Source organism: Pyrgilauda ruficollis, unplaced genomic scaffold (assembly GCF_017590135.1).
Source record: "Pyrgilauda ruficollis isolate IOZ18807 unplaced genomic scaffold, ASM1759013v1 scaffold100, whole genome shotgun sequence".
Taxonomy (NCBI): Eukaryota; Metazoa; Chordata; class Aves; order Passeriformes; family Passeridae; genus Pyrgilauda; species Pyrgilauda ruficollis.
The window spans coordinates 524178-539825 of record NW_024508102.1 but is presented as its reverse complement, the minus strand read 5'-3'; the positions used below and the strand labels follow the sequence as shown (position 1 = coordinate 539825).

At 57.3% G+C, this 15648-nt stretch overlaps 1 protein-coding gene across 2 annotated transcripts; it reads right to left on the bottom strand.

The window, feature by feature from the left end:
* Positions 1–3269: 3269 nt before the first annotated feature.
* On the bottom strand, positions 3270–14720 carry INKA2 (inka box actin regulator 2). 2 transcript variants are annotated; one of them, XM_041467987.1, is made up of 2 exons: positions 14635–14720; positions 3270–5075 (listed from the first exon to the last, which is right to left on the bottom strand). In XM_041467987.1, exons 1-2 carry the CDS (start codon positions 14668–14670, stop codon positions 4116–4118), a joined length of 996 nt encoding a protein of 331 aa, XP_041323921.1. In that variant the 5' UTR covers positions 14671–14720; the 3' UTR covers positions 3270–4115. The 2 variants fall into 2 exon arrangements, with proteins under 2 accessions (XP_041323921.1, XP_041323928.1); XM_041467994.1 differs by lacking the exon at positions 14635–14720 and adding an exon at positions 6666–6812.
* Between the last annotated feature and the right edge of the window lie 928 nt (positions 14721–15648).

The following is a 15648-nucleotide window of genomic DNA, read 5'->3' as shown; positions in this document are numbered from 1 at the left end:
GGGACACCGGGAATCCCCCCTGGAGGGGCCGCAGGGGTGACAGGCTGCTGCAGGGAGATTCCAGCACACAGAGCCCTGGTGGAGCCCGGCTGGGGCGGCTCCTGCAGGGCCCTGCAGGCTGCAGGGAGGAAGGTGCAGGTTCGGCTGTTTGAGGTGCCTTATCCCACCCATCTCTGAGTGATTTACAGCTGCCATAAAACCCCTGCTGAAGGAGGCTTCTGCTCCACTTTCCTGGCAGTGCAGCTTATCTCCAGAGAATTTCCCAATACTCTGTAGCTGCAAATAGAATGTTTCTCCCATTCCTCTGAGGAATAAATAAGAATTTCTCGTAGGAGTATCTCTGTTATCTGCCTCTTTCAGGCGCGTATTCCGTGCAAAGCTCTGACCTTGCTGCTAACAGCATCACAGCAGCCTCACCTTCGGACACCAGGTAAGCAGCACACAGAAAGTTCCCCTCCTGAGTGAGGCGGCGTGCAGAGGAGCCAGCCTCTCCTTTTTGCAAGCAGAGCTCCATTCAGGGCACAGGAAGCTCAGCACAAAGCCGGCCCTGAATAGTCCCCCAGCATTAGCATGAGCACATGCAGATCAGGCAGCTGCAGCACCAACGCCTGGCTGGCTGCCCTCGCTGCCAGCCCTGACTGCCAGGGAGGAGGGGGCAGCTCTGAGCAGGTACCCCAGCAGGACGTGGCTTGGAAGGCACCTCAAACATCCCCCAATTCCAATCCCCTGCCCAGGGCACGGGCACTCCTGCTGTCCCAAGCGCTGCCCAGCCCGGCCTTGGCACTGCCAGGGATCCGCAGCTGCTCTGGGCACCTGTGCCAGGGCCTCGCCTCCCTCACAGGGAGGAATTCCTTCCCAATATCCCGTCTAACGCTGCTCTCTTCCAGTTTGAAGGCACTGCTTCTGTCCTGGCATTCACAAAGTGAACAGAAAACACTCCCGCAGTTCCCTTTCCTCCTGCCCCGCAGCAGCCCATCTCATTGTCACAAGAATAAGCTGCGAAATGGTTTTGAAAATCAAGGCTTTTTAATTACAGGCACATTTGGGAGCCTTCTGGAGGCCATCTGGCCGGGAGAGCAAGCTGTGGGCTCCGGGAAGGGAAAGCCCAGGGAGCAGGAGCAGCTCCTGGAGAGCGCTCGATTAACGCTAAGAGCTAAATCCTCTCTTGCCATTAAGCCAGATGGGCCAGAGCAGCAGGCATCCATCCCAGTGCTGGGTGCATCCCACGGCTGGGTGCATCCCACTGCTGGGTGCATCCCACTGCTGGGTGCATCCCACAGCTGGCTGCCCGGGCTCTGGGAGTGCTGCTCACCCAGCCCTGGGCTGAGGCTGACCAGAGATTTCCAGTAAATCCCAGCAGCAGGCTGCTCTGCTTCCCAGCCTGCTCCTCTGGCTATTGTCCCGTGGCTGGGATTAGCCACTCCTGTCAGGCGTGCAGAACGCAGCCAGGGCCTCCTCAGACACCGTCACTGTGCTAATTAGGTGGGTTTCATCCTTAATAATGGAGAACAATTTCGTGGCAGTTTCATGAAGGGAAAAAGAGGAGCAAAAGCCATTGTAATTTCAGGAAAAGTCCCTGGAGAAGTGAAATGGTAATTCACAAATCCAGCTCTGATCTATTAGCAGATCCTGCTCTGGAGACTAAATTAGGCAGGATGTCTGGCTTGGGTGATATTCTTCATTATTTGAATGTCTACAAAAAGTGTTTATTAAATATTTTTCTCTTAAGAACTTTGAGATGCAGCTGCATTTTCTCACTATTTCCAGGCATTTGAAGCCTAGACCTCACTGGATTTGTCACTGCAAACACCCGGGGGCTCAGGAGGGACATGGGAGTGACACGGGGGGCTGGCAGGAATGGGGACCCTTGGGAACTGCTTTGCCCAGAGGGTCCCTGTGTGCATTCCAGGCTGCAGCTTTCCCCGGGCTGCACACTCCCAGCCTGTGCCCCGTGTCACACACGGCCTGGCAGGGGCAGCCACTGCAGAAATGTCCCTCCCCTCCCACCCCAAGTGTCACCGTGGCCACCAGGGCCGTGCCACACTCAGCCTGGCCTGAGCACTGCCTGTCACACCCCAGGGCAAGGCCAGGGATGAGCTCACAGGGGCCAGGAGGGAGCTCTCAGCTCTCCTGGGCACAGCCCACCCAGCAGGGCCCCTCTCCATGGGGCTCAGCCTTTGGGCACGGCTGGGATGTGCTCCTGGCTGTGGGAATGCCCCAGGGCATTGCTGGGATGTGCTCCTGGCTGTGGGGTGCCCCAGGATGTGCTCCTGGCTGTGGGAATGCCCCAGGGCATGGCTGTGGGGGTACTCCTGCCTGTGGGAGTGTCCCAGGGCATGGCTGGGATGTGCTCCTGGCTGTGGGGGTGTCCCAGGATGTGCTCCTGCCCATGGGGTGCCCCAGGATCTGCTCCTGGCCATGGGGTGCCCCAGGGCTCGGGGCTGGGACCCCAGGGCTGAGGCCACACTCCTGGGGACTGAGGCTGCTGCAGGAAAAGCTGTTCCTCTCTCTGGAAAACTCCTTCTCTTTGCTGAAAGGAGCAGGGAGGTAACAAACAGGATGAATTCCTGATAAAAGAGGAGGAAAACAAAATGCTTTCCAAGCAGCCTTTCAGCATTCAGAGAAAGGAGGAAGGGGGAAGCAGCAGCCCTGAAGCCCACGAGGAGGAAGGACAAAAGCTTGCTCAGGTTCCTGCAGAAGCGCTGAGCTGGGTGCTGCCCTGCTCCTCTCCTTGTATGGGCACAAGCAGGGCCTGCCTTTGTGCCTATATTTAATTTGCAAAGGAGAAAAAGAATCCTGCCTGCACGCCTCTGCTCCAGCGGCCTCAGCCCCGGGAAGCTACGACAGGAGCGGAGCTGGGTGTTCAAAGAGAAGAACCCTCCTGCTTGCACACGAGCCCCTCCGGAGCTGGGGGTGAAGAGTGAGCGCAGCACTTTGGAGCACAGCCCTGCTGCACTCGGGGCTCTGCTGGGGCTGCAGGGCCAGCACAGCTCTGCTCCCTGCGGCAGCAGCTGGCCTGTCCCCCTCCTCCAGCCTCCCCCAGACCTCTGTCCCTCTGTCCCTCTGCCCATGTCACCGCGGGGGAGGCAGGATGGACGGGGAGGCTGCAGAGCCCTGGGGCTGTGCCTCTGGACAGCGCTGGCACCTTGGCACGGAGCTCTGCTGTGATTTACAACCTCTCCTGGAATGGAAACTCTGGTGGCTGCCCCCCGGCTGGAACAGCCAGGGAAATCCCCGTGAGAGAACAGACCAGGGTGTCCCACAGCAGAGAGAGACAATCCCACTTTATTGGAAACTCTTGGAGAGTCGGACACTGCAGAACTTGGTTCTGTCAAAGCGGGGTTTGTACAACAGCAAAGGGAACGTGACGGGAAACGGGGACTGAACTTTGCTTCTGGGTGAAAATCCAACAGTAAACTTCAGCAGTGTTGTACCTGGAGTGATCCACACGGACAAGGGGAGAGGGCAAACCCAGCGAGACCCCCAGGTCACAGACCCCCTGCAAGGAGCCTTGTGCCCCACTGGTTTGACTGGCAGGGGAGGGAGAGATGCTGGGGGAGCACCAGGCATACAGTTTAAGGGGAAACCCCCCAAAGTTGGGGGTTGGCTCCCCCCCTCAGCAGTTGTTCAAGTCTTATAAATTCAAACTTATTTCTTTCCATTTAAATAACAAGTGCTTCAGGTACATGGCTTGGGATGCCTGGTTTGTAACCCAGTTTCAAGTGCACACAAGCAGGAATAGAATCTTTTAACAAAACTATATATATATATATATATTTGCACACTCATACACACACATGCACACCATGGACTTTGTGCTGCACCATTGAGCTGGAGATGATGGAACGGGCCTGGCACCAGGAGCTGCTCACCTGTGGCACCACTCACCCTAAAGCTGCTGAAGATTCGCATTATTTTTGCCGGTATTGGCCCCCAGAGGTCTCCCCAGGTGGAGCTGCTGCTCAGGCAGCCGCAGCTCTCCAGAAAGTTCCATGAGCAGGCGAGTGAAGCCCGCAGCACGCTCTGCAGGACCCTCTCGTCCTGTGAGAGCTCAGGAGCCCCCTGAGCAGTGAGCGTGGCCTGCAGCTCGTGCTGGGTGCTGGCCAGGGCAGGGCTCAGACCCAGACGGCCGTGTTGATGTCAAACCCCGCCGGGCTGTAGTCTCTGGGGTCGGGAACCTTCCTGGTGCCCATTTTGGGGGGCTCGCTGCGGCTGTCTGCCCTCGGGCACCTCTCTGCTTTGCTGTGATGGCTCTGCAGGTTCCCGTGCAGGGGCAGGTAAAATGTCCCCTTGAGTTTGTTGATCTTTTTGGACCTCTTGGAAATCTGGGGCTGTTTGTCCTCGGGAGGGAGCCAGCAAGGCTTCTCCTTGAGCAGCCTGTCGCGGTCCGGCCGGACGCTCCTCAGGAACTTCTTGAAGATGTTGGCCGTGAGGGAGAACTTCCTGCAGAGCTCCTGGGATCTGCTCACGGACAGGGACGCCTCGCCCTTCTCCCCCTTCTTATCCAGCTCGGGCAGGTCCAGCCAGTTGCCCACCAAGTCTGCGAAGATGTTGTCCCCCAGCACCAGCGGCTGCCGGTTCCTGCTCTGCGACATCAGGGACGAGGTCCAGTCGTGGCCATCGTCACAGCCCGGGCACTCCTGGCAGGGCGGCCATGCCCCAGCCGTGCCCTGCTTGCTGGGCTCCGGTGCGCAGGGCTGGCCGTGCCCCGTGCTGCCGGAGGAAGGTCCTTTTGGGGGGCACGGGCCGTCCCCGCAGAGGCTGCGCGAGGAGCAGGGGCTGTCTCCAGGGTGGTCGCTCTCCGCGAGCGCAGCGGGCTGGGACGAGCTGGCTGGCCGTGGCAGGGGACACGGCAGGGCCGGGGGGCACTGTCCCTGGGCCCCCCCCGGCAGCGGGTCCCGGCCGGGCCCCGCGCCGCCCCGGCAGCAGCGGCGCTGCTCGGAGGGGCTGCGGCGCCCCGAGATGTCCAAGCGCTCCAGGGCCGTCTGCACCTGCAGCAGCTTCAGCTCCTGCAGGGCGCCCATCATGCAGGTCATCTGCTCGTGCAGCCCGTCACCCACCTCCTTCATGGACAGCTGCGGAGGGAACAGCACAGCGGGTCAGACCGGGGGCACGGTCCCCTGCAGTGTCCCCAAGGGTCAGCGTCCCCAGCAGTGTCCCCGAGGGTCAGTGTCCCCAAGGGTCAGTGTCCCCAGCAGTGTCCCATGGGGCAGTGTCCCCAAGGGTCAGTGTCCCCAAGGGTCAGTGTCTCCAGCAGTGTCCCCATGGAGCAGTGTCCCCTGCAGTGTCCCCAAGGGTCAGCATCCCCAAGGGTCAGCGTCCCCAGCAGTGTCTCCAGCAGTGTCCCCATGGGGCAGTGTCCCCGTGGGGCAGTGTCCCCAGCAGTGTCCCCATGGGTCGGTGTCCCCAGCAGTGTCCCCAGGCAGGACAGCAGCAGCACGGGCCAGCAGAGCAGGGCTGAGCAGCTTTCTGGGCCATGCCCTCCCTCCTGACCACATGTGCCACGCATCCCCCTGCCCTGCACCCCCTTCAGCCAACAGCACCCCGATTCTCCTTAGATTTTTCTAGGAGTGGCCCTCTAGGAATAACAGGAGCTGACAGAAGTGGATTGTTTGACCTGACAACAAAAATAAGAGTTTGAGTTTCCATTAATTGCTTGGCAGAAGCCCAAGGTGCAGAATTATGAATGGTTTTGGCTGCCACCACTTTTAGAATATTCCTGTGCTTTTGAGTCTTTTGTGCCCTGTCACCAGCTGAAATCAGGAGCCAGAACAGAGCCTTGCTTCCTTAGCTCAAGTGCTGAAGTCGATTAAAAATAAACCCCAGGAAGAATTAGATTGTTACTCCATAGCACATCTCCAGCTCTCAGTGCCCTCAGCACAGGCACCTCTCGCTAGAGGACAAAGACATTTCAATGCACTGGAAATTCTGCACAGAACAACCAACAAACTCTAGGGTTACTTACATTCCACCAGGAATTCTTCGATTCCCAGCCTAGGACCTTTAGTAGCAGCTCTGCTTCATCCCTGAACCTCACTACAAAGATTGAACTTTCTACACCAGGCTTAAAATAAGCAAGTTATTCTCCAGAGCTTCCCAACTCCCCCTTCTCTCTCGCTCAGTTGCTTTCTCTCTCTCGTGCAGGATCTGGATCATATTCCCAAAGCAGCAGCAAGCAAACGGGTCCACTTCCCAACAGCTGCCACTGAGTCATTTTTAGCAGGAGGGGGAGTGGGAAGGGGCAGGAGAGGGGAGGAACAGCAGGGGCTGGCAGGGCTGGAGGTGAGGCCGTGTCACTCTGGGTGAGGTGGTTTGCAGAGATTACCCCGTCCAGGGAAGCTCCAGCCTACGCTGTCACCAACACTTCAAAAGGCTCAGCAACATTTTTTGTACAGCAGCAGATCTCAAGATTAGGGTGAAAAAGGCCAGCTTTTTCTTTTATTCTTACGTTCAGCTTTACATTACCAAGCTTTATTTTCTACATCTCCTTCATTTGAACTAAGCTGGTTCAATTACTCGCTCTGTTTCCATCTCTGTACTGAGCTGAGCAGCGAGGAAGAGCAGCCATCAGAAAATTGAGAACCCAGCTCTCTAAGGTGAAACTGCTCAACAGTTTCTGACCACAAATCCCCATTTCAAACCCCAGAACCTAGAACTCAACTCACCAGCAGGTTGCAGTCATTTTCCTGAGCTTTTCTCTCAAGAAACTTGTATATCACCCAGAACGAGCACACAGCTAGAAACACACAGAAAATCTGTGCTCAGCTTCCTGGTTCCACTACCCAGAGCCTCCAGCTATGGCATTTCTTAACATCAGCAAATAAACTCCTGCTGCAGACGTGCCAATAATGTCCCAGCTGCAGCCTCACCGTGCCCCTGGTTCCCACCCCGGGCTGGGCCAGCCTCAGACAGCAGTGCCACCTTACCTCTCCAGGTCTGCTGAGATGCTGCTCGTCCTAACCCTCCTTGCCTTATTAATGGCAGTCTGTTTTATCTGGGGCTTTGGGAAAAGCTGGATTTGGAGCCAGCTTGGCCCCTCATTGGCCACTTCCCCCAAATCCCCTGGCGCAGTAATCGCGCCGTGGGGAGCGCAGGGTCCTGCCCCAGACCCAGCTCCTCCAGCCCCAGGGAGCTGCCCCGGGATGGGGCAGCCCTGCCGGGCTCAGCCAGGCAAAACCAGGGAGAATTAACCCTTCCTGGGCAGTGCTGGGCTCGCTGCTCACAGGCAGAGCCCCTGGAGGAACAGACTGAGCCCACAGCCAGCGCTTCTCCTCCTGAACAAAGCAGCTGGGGCTGCCAAAGCTGGGGCCAGCAGCAGCCTGGGGAGCCCGGAGTGCTGGAAAGGAACAGGGGGTGCTCTCCTCTGTGGAAAGGCTGTGCATGACTGAGGGGGATGCTGGGCTGAGCCCTGGGCTGGCTCTGGGCTGTGGCTCCTCCATCCTGCCCCAGGGAATCCCACCCTCCAGCTCAGAGCCCCTCCAGCAATGTGAGCCCCACCAGCAGCGACTGAGCTCTCAGCATCCTGAGCCTTCAACTCTGCTGGCAAACGCTGCTGTAATTTCGGGTTGTGCAAGGTGAAAAATGAAGCAAACCAACCCCCTCTGCTTTATCTTTTGCTCTTCTTGGTGTCTGCTCAGTCTTTTACAGAACTGGAGAGAGAGGGAAGCCCAGCCCAAAGTGAAGTCAGTGCCTGGTGACCAAACAGCCTGTGGGGCTTGGATTCCATCCACCTGCAATTATGAGTACTCACCTTGGAAAGAAAATTCTGGAGGGAAAATGAACCTTCCCCAGTGTCTAACTGCCAGCCTCTCCTCCTTGCCAAGATCTCAGTTCTCCCAAGTTCAGAGTGGCTTCTCTGAGACTCTCCAGAAAAAGAGCAAGTCCCAGAGAAGAGAAATCACCCTGGCAGAGGGTCAGGATGGAACTACCTGGTCTGTGAGAAGAAAAAGGGGTTCTGCAAAAACTTCAGCAGACTGGGCTGGACACCAAATGGATGCACTGCTGGAGGTGAGGGGAGCTCCAGGCTGAAGGGACAGCCCTCGTAGCCCCACTGGCTCTTGGTCACCACCATGCAGGAGGAGCTCAGATTTGCGATGAGCTGGACTGCACAGAGAGTGTGAATGTGGCACCAGAGCCCAGAGAGCCTTCCTGGCAAGGAGAGGGACCCTGGCCCTGCCGGGGCTGTGCAGGTGCCCTTGTGTGAGCAGGGCACGAGGAGCTGCTCTGCTCGTGCCTCTGTCAGCTGTGAACCCCAGAGAAGAGCCCAGGGCCAGCAGCCCTGCCCTGCCCTCTCTCCTGCTGCTCCTGCCCAAGGTGCACAAACCCAGCAGCACTTCCAGGGCCCAGGTGTCCAATCTGAGACCTGGCCCTTCCATAGAAGTGGTGGTTTGGCTTCTCTGCTTCCAAAAAGTGCCCTCTTAGAGCCATGACTACTTGCAGATATCCAAATCTAGCTCTACAAACCAGTTAAAAACCAGATGCCTCGGATTGGATCTCATTATTCCTGAAACTTTTGCAATCCCTAAAAATTGGCATGAAAAATTTGATGTCTAATTCTGCACAAGCCAACTCATGCCCTTTAAAGCAAGACAAGTACTCACAGGGCTGTGTTCCCCTTCAGTGCCTGGGACTGGTGTGTGATGGGAGAGGTTCCTTTCTCCAGCACTGAGGTATGACCTGGCTCAGCCCTCCTGGGCAGGTGTGACCCAGGCAGCTCTGCCTCAGTGCTCCTCCAAAGCAAAGCTCCTTCAAACTACAGACACCCCAAGCACTGAAAACTGAAGTGCAAAATTCAAAATTCCGCTTTCAAATGATCATCAGGGAATATTCAACATGGCAGGGAACCAAACAAAAGACTGCCAGAGTTCATATATGGAGTGGTTTTTGCCCTGGCAGTGCATCCTGAGCAGCAAAGGCACCAACTGTTTGGAAAACACCCTTTCCATGATCTGCTCAGCCCCAGACAATAACCCACAAGTGCTTCACACAGCTGGTAAATCAATGACCTTCCAGCACTGATTCCCACAGCAGGGCAGAGCCTGGCCCAAGGAGCCTCCTCCAGCCGCTCCTGGCATTTCACCAAACTCAGCCTCAAACACCCGAGATCTACAAATGAGGGAGTTTTCCTTCCCCCTTCCCAGGTAAATCAGTAACTTTCCCCAGCCACTTCGGGACCTGATGCTCTCCTGTTAACACCTCCCTCACCAGCTCTCAGGATCCAGCTCCAGTGGATCTCCTGGAGCCACAGCCCAGCATTCCCAGCCCTCTGCCTGCAGCTTCGTGCTGCTGGTGGAAAGGGAAAGCCCAGACACCCCAGCTCCAGCTGAGCACAGAGCTGGGAAGAAGAGCCTGAGTGTGTTTGTCACCACCAGGAGGAAGACAGATGTCCAGCTCCTAGGTAAAAGAAATGCACACAGAGGAAGTTATTGCTAAGAGGACAGGAAAGAACAAATGGCAAATAGTTCTTAATAATAGTTCTGATGGGCAACAGAGCCAGCACCAAACAATTGGTATTTAAAGCAGATGACATAATAGAGACTGAAATTATTTTAGAACTGCTGAGCTGATCATATTGTTTCTGTGTTTTCCTTTGGGTCACTAACTGGATTAATCTCCAGCAAGCCTGCAGCTGAGGCTGGGCACAGCCTTGCTGCACAGCTCACACAGAGCTCTCTCCAGCCCCTCGTTCCACCTTTCTTTTCCTTCCCCTGGAGCATGCCAAGGGTCTGCAGTTGTCTTTCAGTCCTTGCATTTTATCACAATAATTTCAAGTCTTTTACCTCACCTTCCCAGGTAGGAGTGCATGAGGGTGCTAACTGTGAGCTCACAGTTCTCTGAAAGAGGAAGGATGCTGAAACTGAACCAGAGACTCCCCCTCATGACAATTTCAACAGATCCCAAGCAGATGTGAACCATGACAGATGTGGTTCACACCACTCCATCACCCACCTTCCTTCCCACGGCAAGGATATTGTTCTGTGCTTCCCAGTCACACTCCCTATCTTTAAAGGCAAATCAGAAAAAACAATTATCCTCAACCAGGATAAAAATGGGCCAAAAATAACTCCAATCTTCAGATTTCACTCACAACCCATAAGAGAGACCACAGGCCTTGACTGGCCACTGAAGATGATGGTTAGAATGTCAGTTTTCAGCCCAGACCTGCTTCCCTGGGAGTCTGCCCTTTAACATTCCTGATTACGTGAAACTGGGAGTCTGAAAAAATCCATCCTCATCTTTAGGTGACTGCTCTGGAAATAACCCAGAGGACACAGCCTGCGAGTGCCTCCTCTCCCCAGTTAAACACGACAGGACATCTGCTGTCAAGTCACTCCTTTGCACCTTCCCCCCAGAAGAGCACGGAACGGGAGCTGTGACACCCACCCAACCTTCTGGCACTGCCTGCAGCAGCCAGGGCTGGAGTCACCCAGAGCAGGACCTGCATCAGCTGAGACTCCTGGAGCTGCAGCAGTGGCACCAGAGCCTCAGGGCTGTCACTGGTGCTCACACACTGCAAACCAGCCGAGCTGCCCCTTCAGAGAGAGCAGGAATGAAAACACAGCAGATCCTCTCGGAGCGTGACACAGTTACCGGAACAGGACCCAGTGTGAGACAAAGAGTAAAAATAATTGGCTGTATTTTTCACTCGGACCCAATGTTCTATTCCTGCAGGATATTCATAGCAAGAAACATTGTCTGCCAGGACATAAATTAATGTAAGAGCAGAGTCAGACTCTATCAAACTCAGTAATTCGATGCATTTATGACAAATGTGCAGGAAGAACATTAAAAGTTCCAGTCAGAGTGGTGACTTAAATACTTTTCCTCCCAGAAGAAAGCAACAGAAAGCCCAGATATATCCTGGATTTATCTGAAGGACCAAAACATGCCAAGTGAAGTTCCAAGCACAGCCAAGGAAGGTTACAAGCACAGCTGACGTGGCTGTCACAGCCACACAAACCCCACGTGCCAGATCCATCTGCCCCGTGGACTCAGCAGTCCCCAGGCAGAAAACAATGATTTATTTCACCTCAGATGAGCCCCAAGCCCCCATCCCACAGCCCATGGTGATGCTGCTGCACACCAGCGCGAGCTGTCCTGGTGTCTGAGAGCGCAGGCAGGCACAGAAATGAAACTCCTCTCTGCCAACCCTCAGCAAGACAACTCCTGCTACATCTCCAACTCCTGCTAAATCTCCAACTCAACTCCTGCTAAATCTGAGCTTTCAGCTGAGATCGCTCTGTGACTCGGGGAGCAGCACAATTCTGCCGTGCCTCAGGACAACGTTTGCAGATCCCAAATGCAGGCAAAGCGCTTTGAGGATGGGGACTCACGGCAGGAAGGGCACACTCCCAGGCTCTGGGGCACGCTTCACAGCTGCCCCTGGAAGGACAGACAGGAGTGCAGACGCACAGCTTATTCCATCACCAGACCTACAAACCGGCGCTGCACGTTCCCACAAGCCGCAGTGCATCCAGAGATCTCCAGGGGCTTCCCGGAGCAGAAGGAGGTCTCAAATACTTCCTGAGCCGGGGCCGAGGTGCAGAGAGCTGGCACAGCCCGTGGGGAAGCTGCCCGGGCTGGTGGCAGGCCGGGATGAGGATGGCAGCCCCTGGTCCCACGGGATGAATGGCTGTGTCAGCTGAGGCTCTCCCGGCTGCTCTGAATGAATTCCAATCAAAGGGACAGCACACATGCCAGAAACGATCAGCTTACAATGGAAAACACGCGGCTGGAACGGGAGATCTCTCCTCACCGACTGAAAGGGGTCAGATTCATCCTCGGCAGCCCTGGCAGAGCTTTCCCAGAGGAAATGGGAAGAGCAGGGCGAGCGTGCCTGACCTCGCTGCTCGCTGACTGGCCTGGCACAGCTCGCTGTGCTCTCAGGGCACAGGTGACACACGGGGGCCCAGCCAAGCACACCAGCAATTAAATGTGTTTTTAATAAACAAAGCAAGGGAAAGGAAAAACAGAGCTGGAATCCTCCTGTCTCACACTGCTGGGGGATTGAGTTGCACTGGAAGATAACCTTTCCTTGGGAACTGGGAGCTGCGCCAACATCCACTATTTTGTGAGAAAATCCCCTCCTCAGAACTGGCCAAAAGTCTGCTTTACCAAACCAGAGGCTGCCTGCACTGAGACAAACTAAACTTCTGCTAACGGGACAGTCTCTAACCTTGCCGTGTGACACTGAGCAGCCCTGAAGAGCCTGGCTGCTCAGAGGGAAGTTCTGCAGAGCCCCCCTGCACGCCAGGGCTGCTCCTCGGACACAGCACAGCCTGGTGTGCTCCTAAGCGCACGGGGACAGCCGGGGCCGCACTCGTGTGCCCCACTGGCTGCAGGTGGCCAAAGCCACTGTCACCATCGCTGCCCGTGGCCCTGGAGCAGCCAAGGGCCGGGCAGGAGGCACGGCATGGCTCCACAGCCCGGCCCCACAGCCCGGCCCCACAGCCCGGCCCCACAGCCCGGCCCCACAGCCCGGCCCCACAGCCCGGCCCCACAGCCCGGCCCCACAGCCCGGCCCCACAGCCCGGCCCCACAGCCCGGCCCCACAGCCCGGCCCCACAGCCCGGCCCCACAGCCCGGCTCCACAGCCCGGCTCCACAGCCCAGCTCCACAGCCCAGCTCCACAGCCGGGCCCCACAGCCCAGCTCCACAGCCCAGCTCCACAGCCCAGCTCCACAGCCCAGCTCCACAGCCCAGCTCCACAGCCCAGCTCCACAGCCCAGCTCCACAGCCCAGCTCCACAGCCCAGCTCCACAGCCCAGCTCCACAGCCCAGCTCCACAGCCCAGCTCCACAGCCCAGCTCCACAGCCCGGCCCCACAGCCCGGCTCCACAGCCCGGCTCCCGCTGCCCGCGCTGCAGACGGGCCCAGCTGTCCCCGGGCTGGACAGAAACATCCATCTCCATTCCAGGCTGCGGGCACAGAAGTGATTTTTACAAGCTGGAATGGCTCAGGACACCACCGAGGGCTGCTCCAGCTGCTGCTGCTCCCACTCTCGCCGCAGGCTCGGCCAGGGAGGTGCAGGAGGTGAGCCGGGCTGAGCCCAGCTGCACCCTGCGGATGCAGAGCTGGGATCACCGAGAGCCCGTGTGAAAGGAAGTTCTAAAGGCTGAACAACAAAAACCGGGCGGTGGGAGGGGGAACCAATGCGGCTGCTGAAAACCAAATGTGCGGAGAGCCAGGCTGCTCTCAGCCAAGTCATAGCTCGGCCGGCTGAAGGGGACAACTGCCCCCTCCCAGGGTTTTAAGCCAAGCATACGCAGATTGATGCCAGGCTAAGTCATGGTTTACTAATATAATAAAAACTGTTGCATTCTTGCAATTGAAAAAAATAGACTCCTGCATTATATAGCAAGGACTGAACAAAGCCAGAATTTTCTCATTTAAAGTATTTTTTTTCTGGCTTTCACAGTAAGTGTGAGGGATCTCCCTTTCTGTTGAACACATTGACTCTTCAGAAGTTGTATTTTGCACTACAAATCAGGCATGTTTTAGACTGAGAGGTGCAATGTTTAGATTCCTCTACAAAAATATTGCTCAGATAACAAAACTGATTTGGTTAGAAGACAAAACACAGATTTAGGAACCTTATTCTTAGGCTGTTCTTCCTTCTCCCATCTCACCTCCCAGCTCAGAATTTCAAGGGCTGTCAGATTATTCTGTACATGTCCCGGTTGGCAGTTTGCATTTCACTCATCACACTCAGGGTACAGCACACCAGTGACTCCCATTTTCCTTTGTTTTAGTGTGTCTTTCACCTCCTGTGTTTGCTGGGGAAACACTGGGAACGCCACCAGGTTAAATGTCACTGCTGCCACATTTATCGGGAGCAAAAGGCCACTGCCCCAGCCCGTGTTTCACAAGACGCCGGGATCTGGAGCAGCACGGGGCTCTCCAGCCCTGTCTGCCCTGGGCACAGCTGGAACTCTGCCTGCTCCGCAGGGACTGCTGGGGTGACACACGGAGTGCTTCCTGCAGTGCACACAACTCCAGGGAGCACGAACCCGGCTGGAATCACCTCCCTCCAGCCCAAACCGGGAGCTTCTGGCATTCAGAAACTTCACCCACCCGTTCTCGCTCTGCCTTGTCTTCCCCTTTTGTTCTCATTATCTATTTATCAGGATAAGGCAGACTCCGAGCCAGACCCACTGGAACCCTATTTTGGGAAGTATCAGTTCCGCCTCCCAACCCTCCCCAGGCAGCTCCAGAGCAGCAGCAATCCCTTCGGGCGGCTGGACAAGCCCCAGCAAGCCCCGGGACTGAGGTTCCCCCCGAGCAGGAGCGGCGGGAGGGCGAAAACACCGCTCCTTTCTGACAAAGGCTTTCCTATTAAAGAAGTATTTTCACAGGGTACCGGAGGTGCCAGCGCGCTCCTTTTGCAGCCTTTTGATTCCCAGAAAGTTGTTCCTATCCATCTCTGTGCCTGCTTGGCTGATTTCTGACCTGCGCTGGCAGCGTGTCCCTAAAGCCCCCGCACGCCCCCGCCGCGGCTTCTCTCCGACACACGGACGGACCCCGAGCCACGACCGGGCCTGCCCCCGCTCACGGCGATGGCAGCGGCGGGACCCCCGACCCACAACCGGGCTCTGCCCAAAGCCGCCCCCCGGTGCCCCGACCCCCGGCCCTTACCAGCTCCTGCCGCAGGCGCCGCAGGTGCTGCTCCATGGCCCGGCTGGGCGCGGGGCGGCCGCGGGAGGGGAGGGGAGGAGAGGGGGCGGCTCCGGGGGCTGGCCCGGGCTGGCCGGGGGCTGTCCGGTGTCCGGGGGGCGGCTCCGGGGGCTGTCCGGGGGGCTGTCCGATGTCCGGGGCTGGCCGGGGGCTGTCTGTGGGGCTGGCCGGTGTCCGGGGGCTGTCTGGGGAGCGGCTCCGGGGGGCTGTCCGGGGGCAGTCCGGGGGCTGTCTGGTGTCCGGAGCTATCCGGTGCAGCCCCGCTGGAGGCGGCGGGCGCTGCTCAGAGCCAGCCCCGCGCTCCGCCCGCCCGCGGAGCGGCCCCGCTGCCCGCCGGACTCGGCTGCTTTGCTTTGTCGCGCTCTGCGTTCCGCACGTGGCTCCGCGGACGCGGAGCACCCCGCCACAAGCGCGGATTAACCTACATGGCCTTAATCGGGAGAAATTGCAAAGCCACCCAGTTGCGGTGTCCCCGTTTTGTCCTCACCGCGGTTGCTCGTGCCGTGCCCGGCCGGCGGGGACGCGGCGGTGCCGGGCCGGGGACAGGGACACGCACGGGTGGCCTTTGCCAGGGCCAGCACCGGAGGGGACAGGCGCTCGCAGTGCCCGGCGGGGTTTATTGTCACAACGGGTCCCCTCGCTGTCCCGCAGGCGCCGGTTCAGCCCGTGCCAGGCTGCGCACGCAGCGGCACCGGGAAAACTCCGGGCTCTGGGGATGCCGGGGCCGCGGATGAGCCCCTCTTAGACCGGGAGTCTTTTATCTCGGATCAACAGCCTCTGACATTGCTTCTCACCGCAGGCCACCAAACAGATGGACAGGCGAGCAGGGGAAAAAAATACAAATACTTTTGAATCATCAGACTTCATAACTGCGCTGAATTTGAAGGGGTTTGAAGTTTTGAGTGTTTGTCACAAATAAATATTATTCTCATCTTATTTGCAAAATGTGTTGTTTAGGTGATAAATGCTGAGTCC

Excerpts from the sequence above, each read along its gene's own strand:
- INKA2 (XM_041467987.1), bottom strand. The coding sequence starts at position 14,670 with ATGGAGCAGCACCTGCGGCGCCTGCGGCAGGAGCTG. Across the intron at positions 5,076-14,634 it reads GGCGCCTGCGGCAGGAGCTG|CTGTCCATGAAGGAGGTGGG; the intron begins GTAAGGGCCGGG and ends TTCCCTCCGCAG.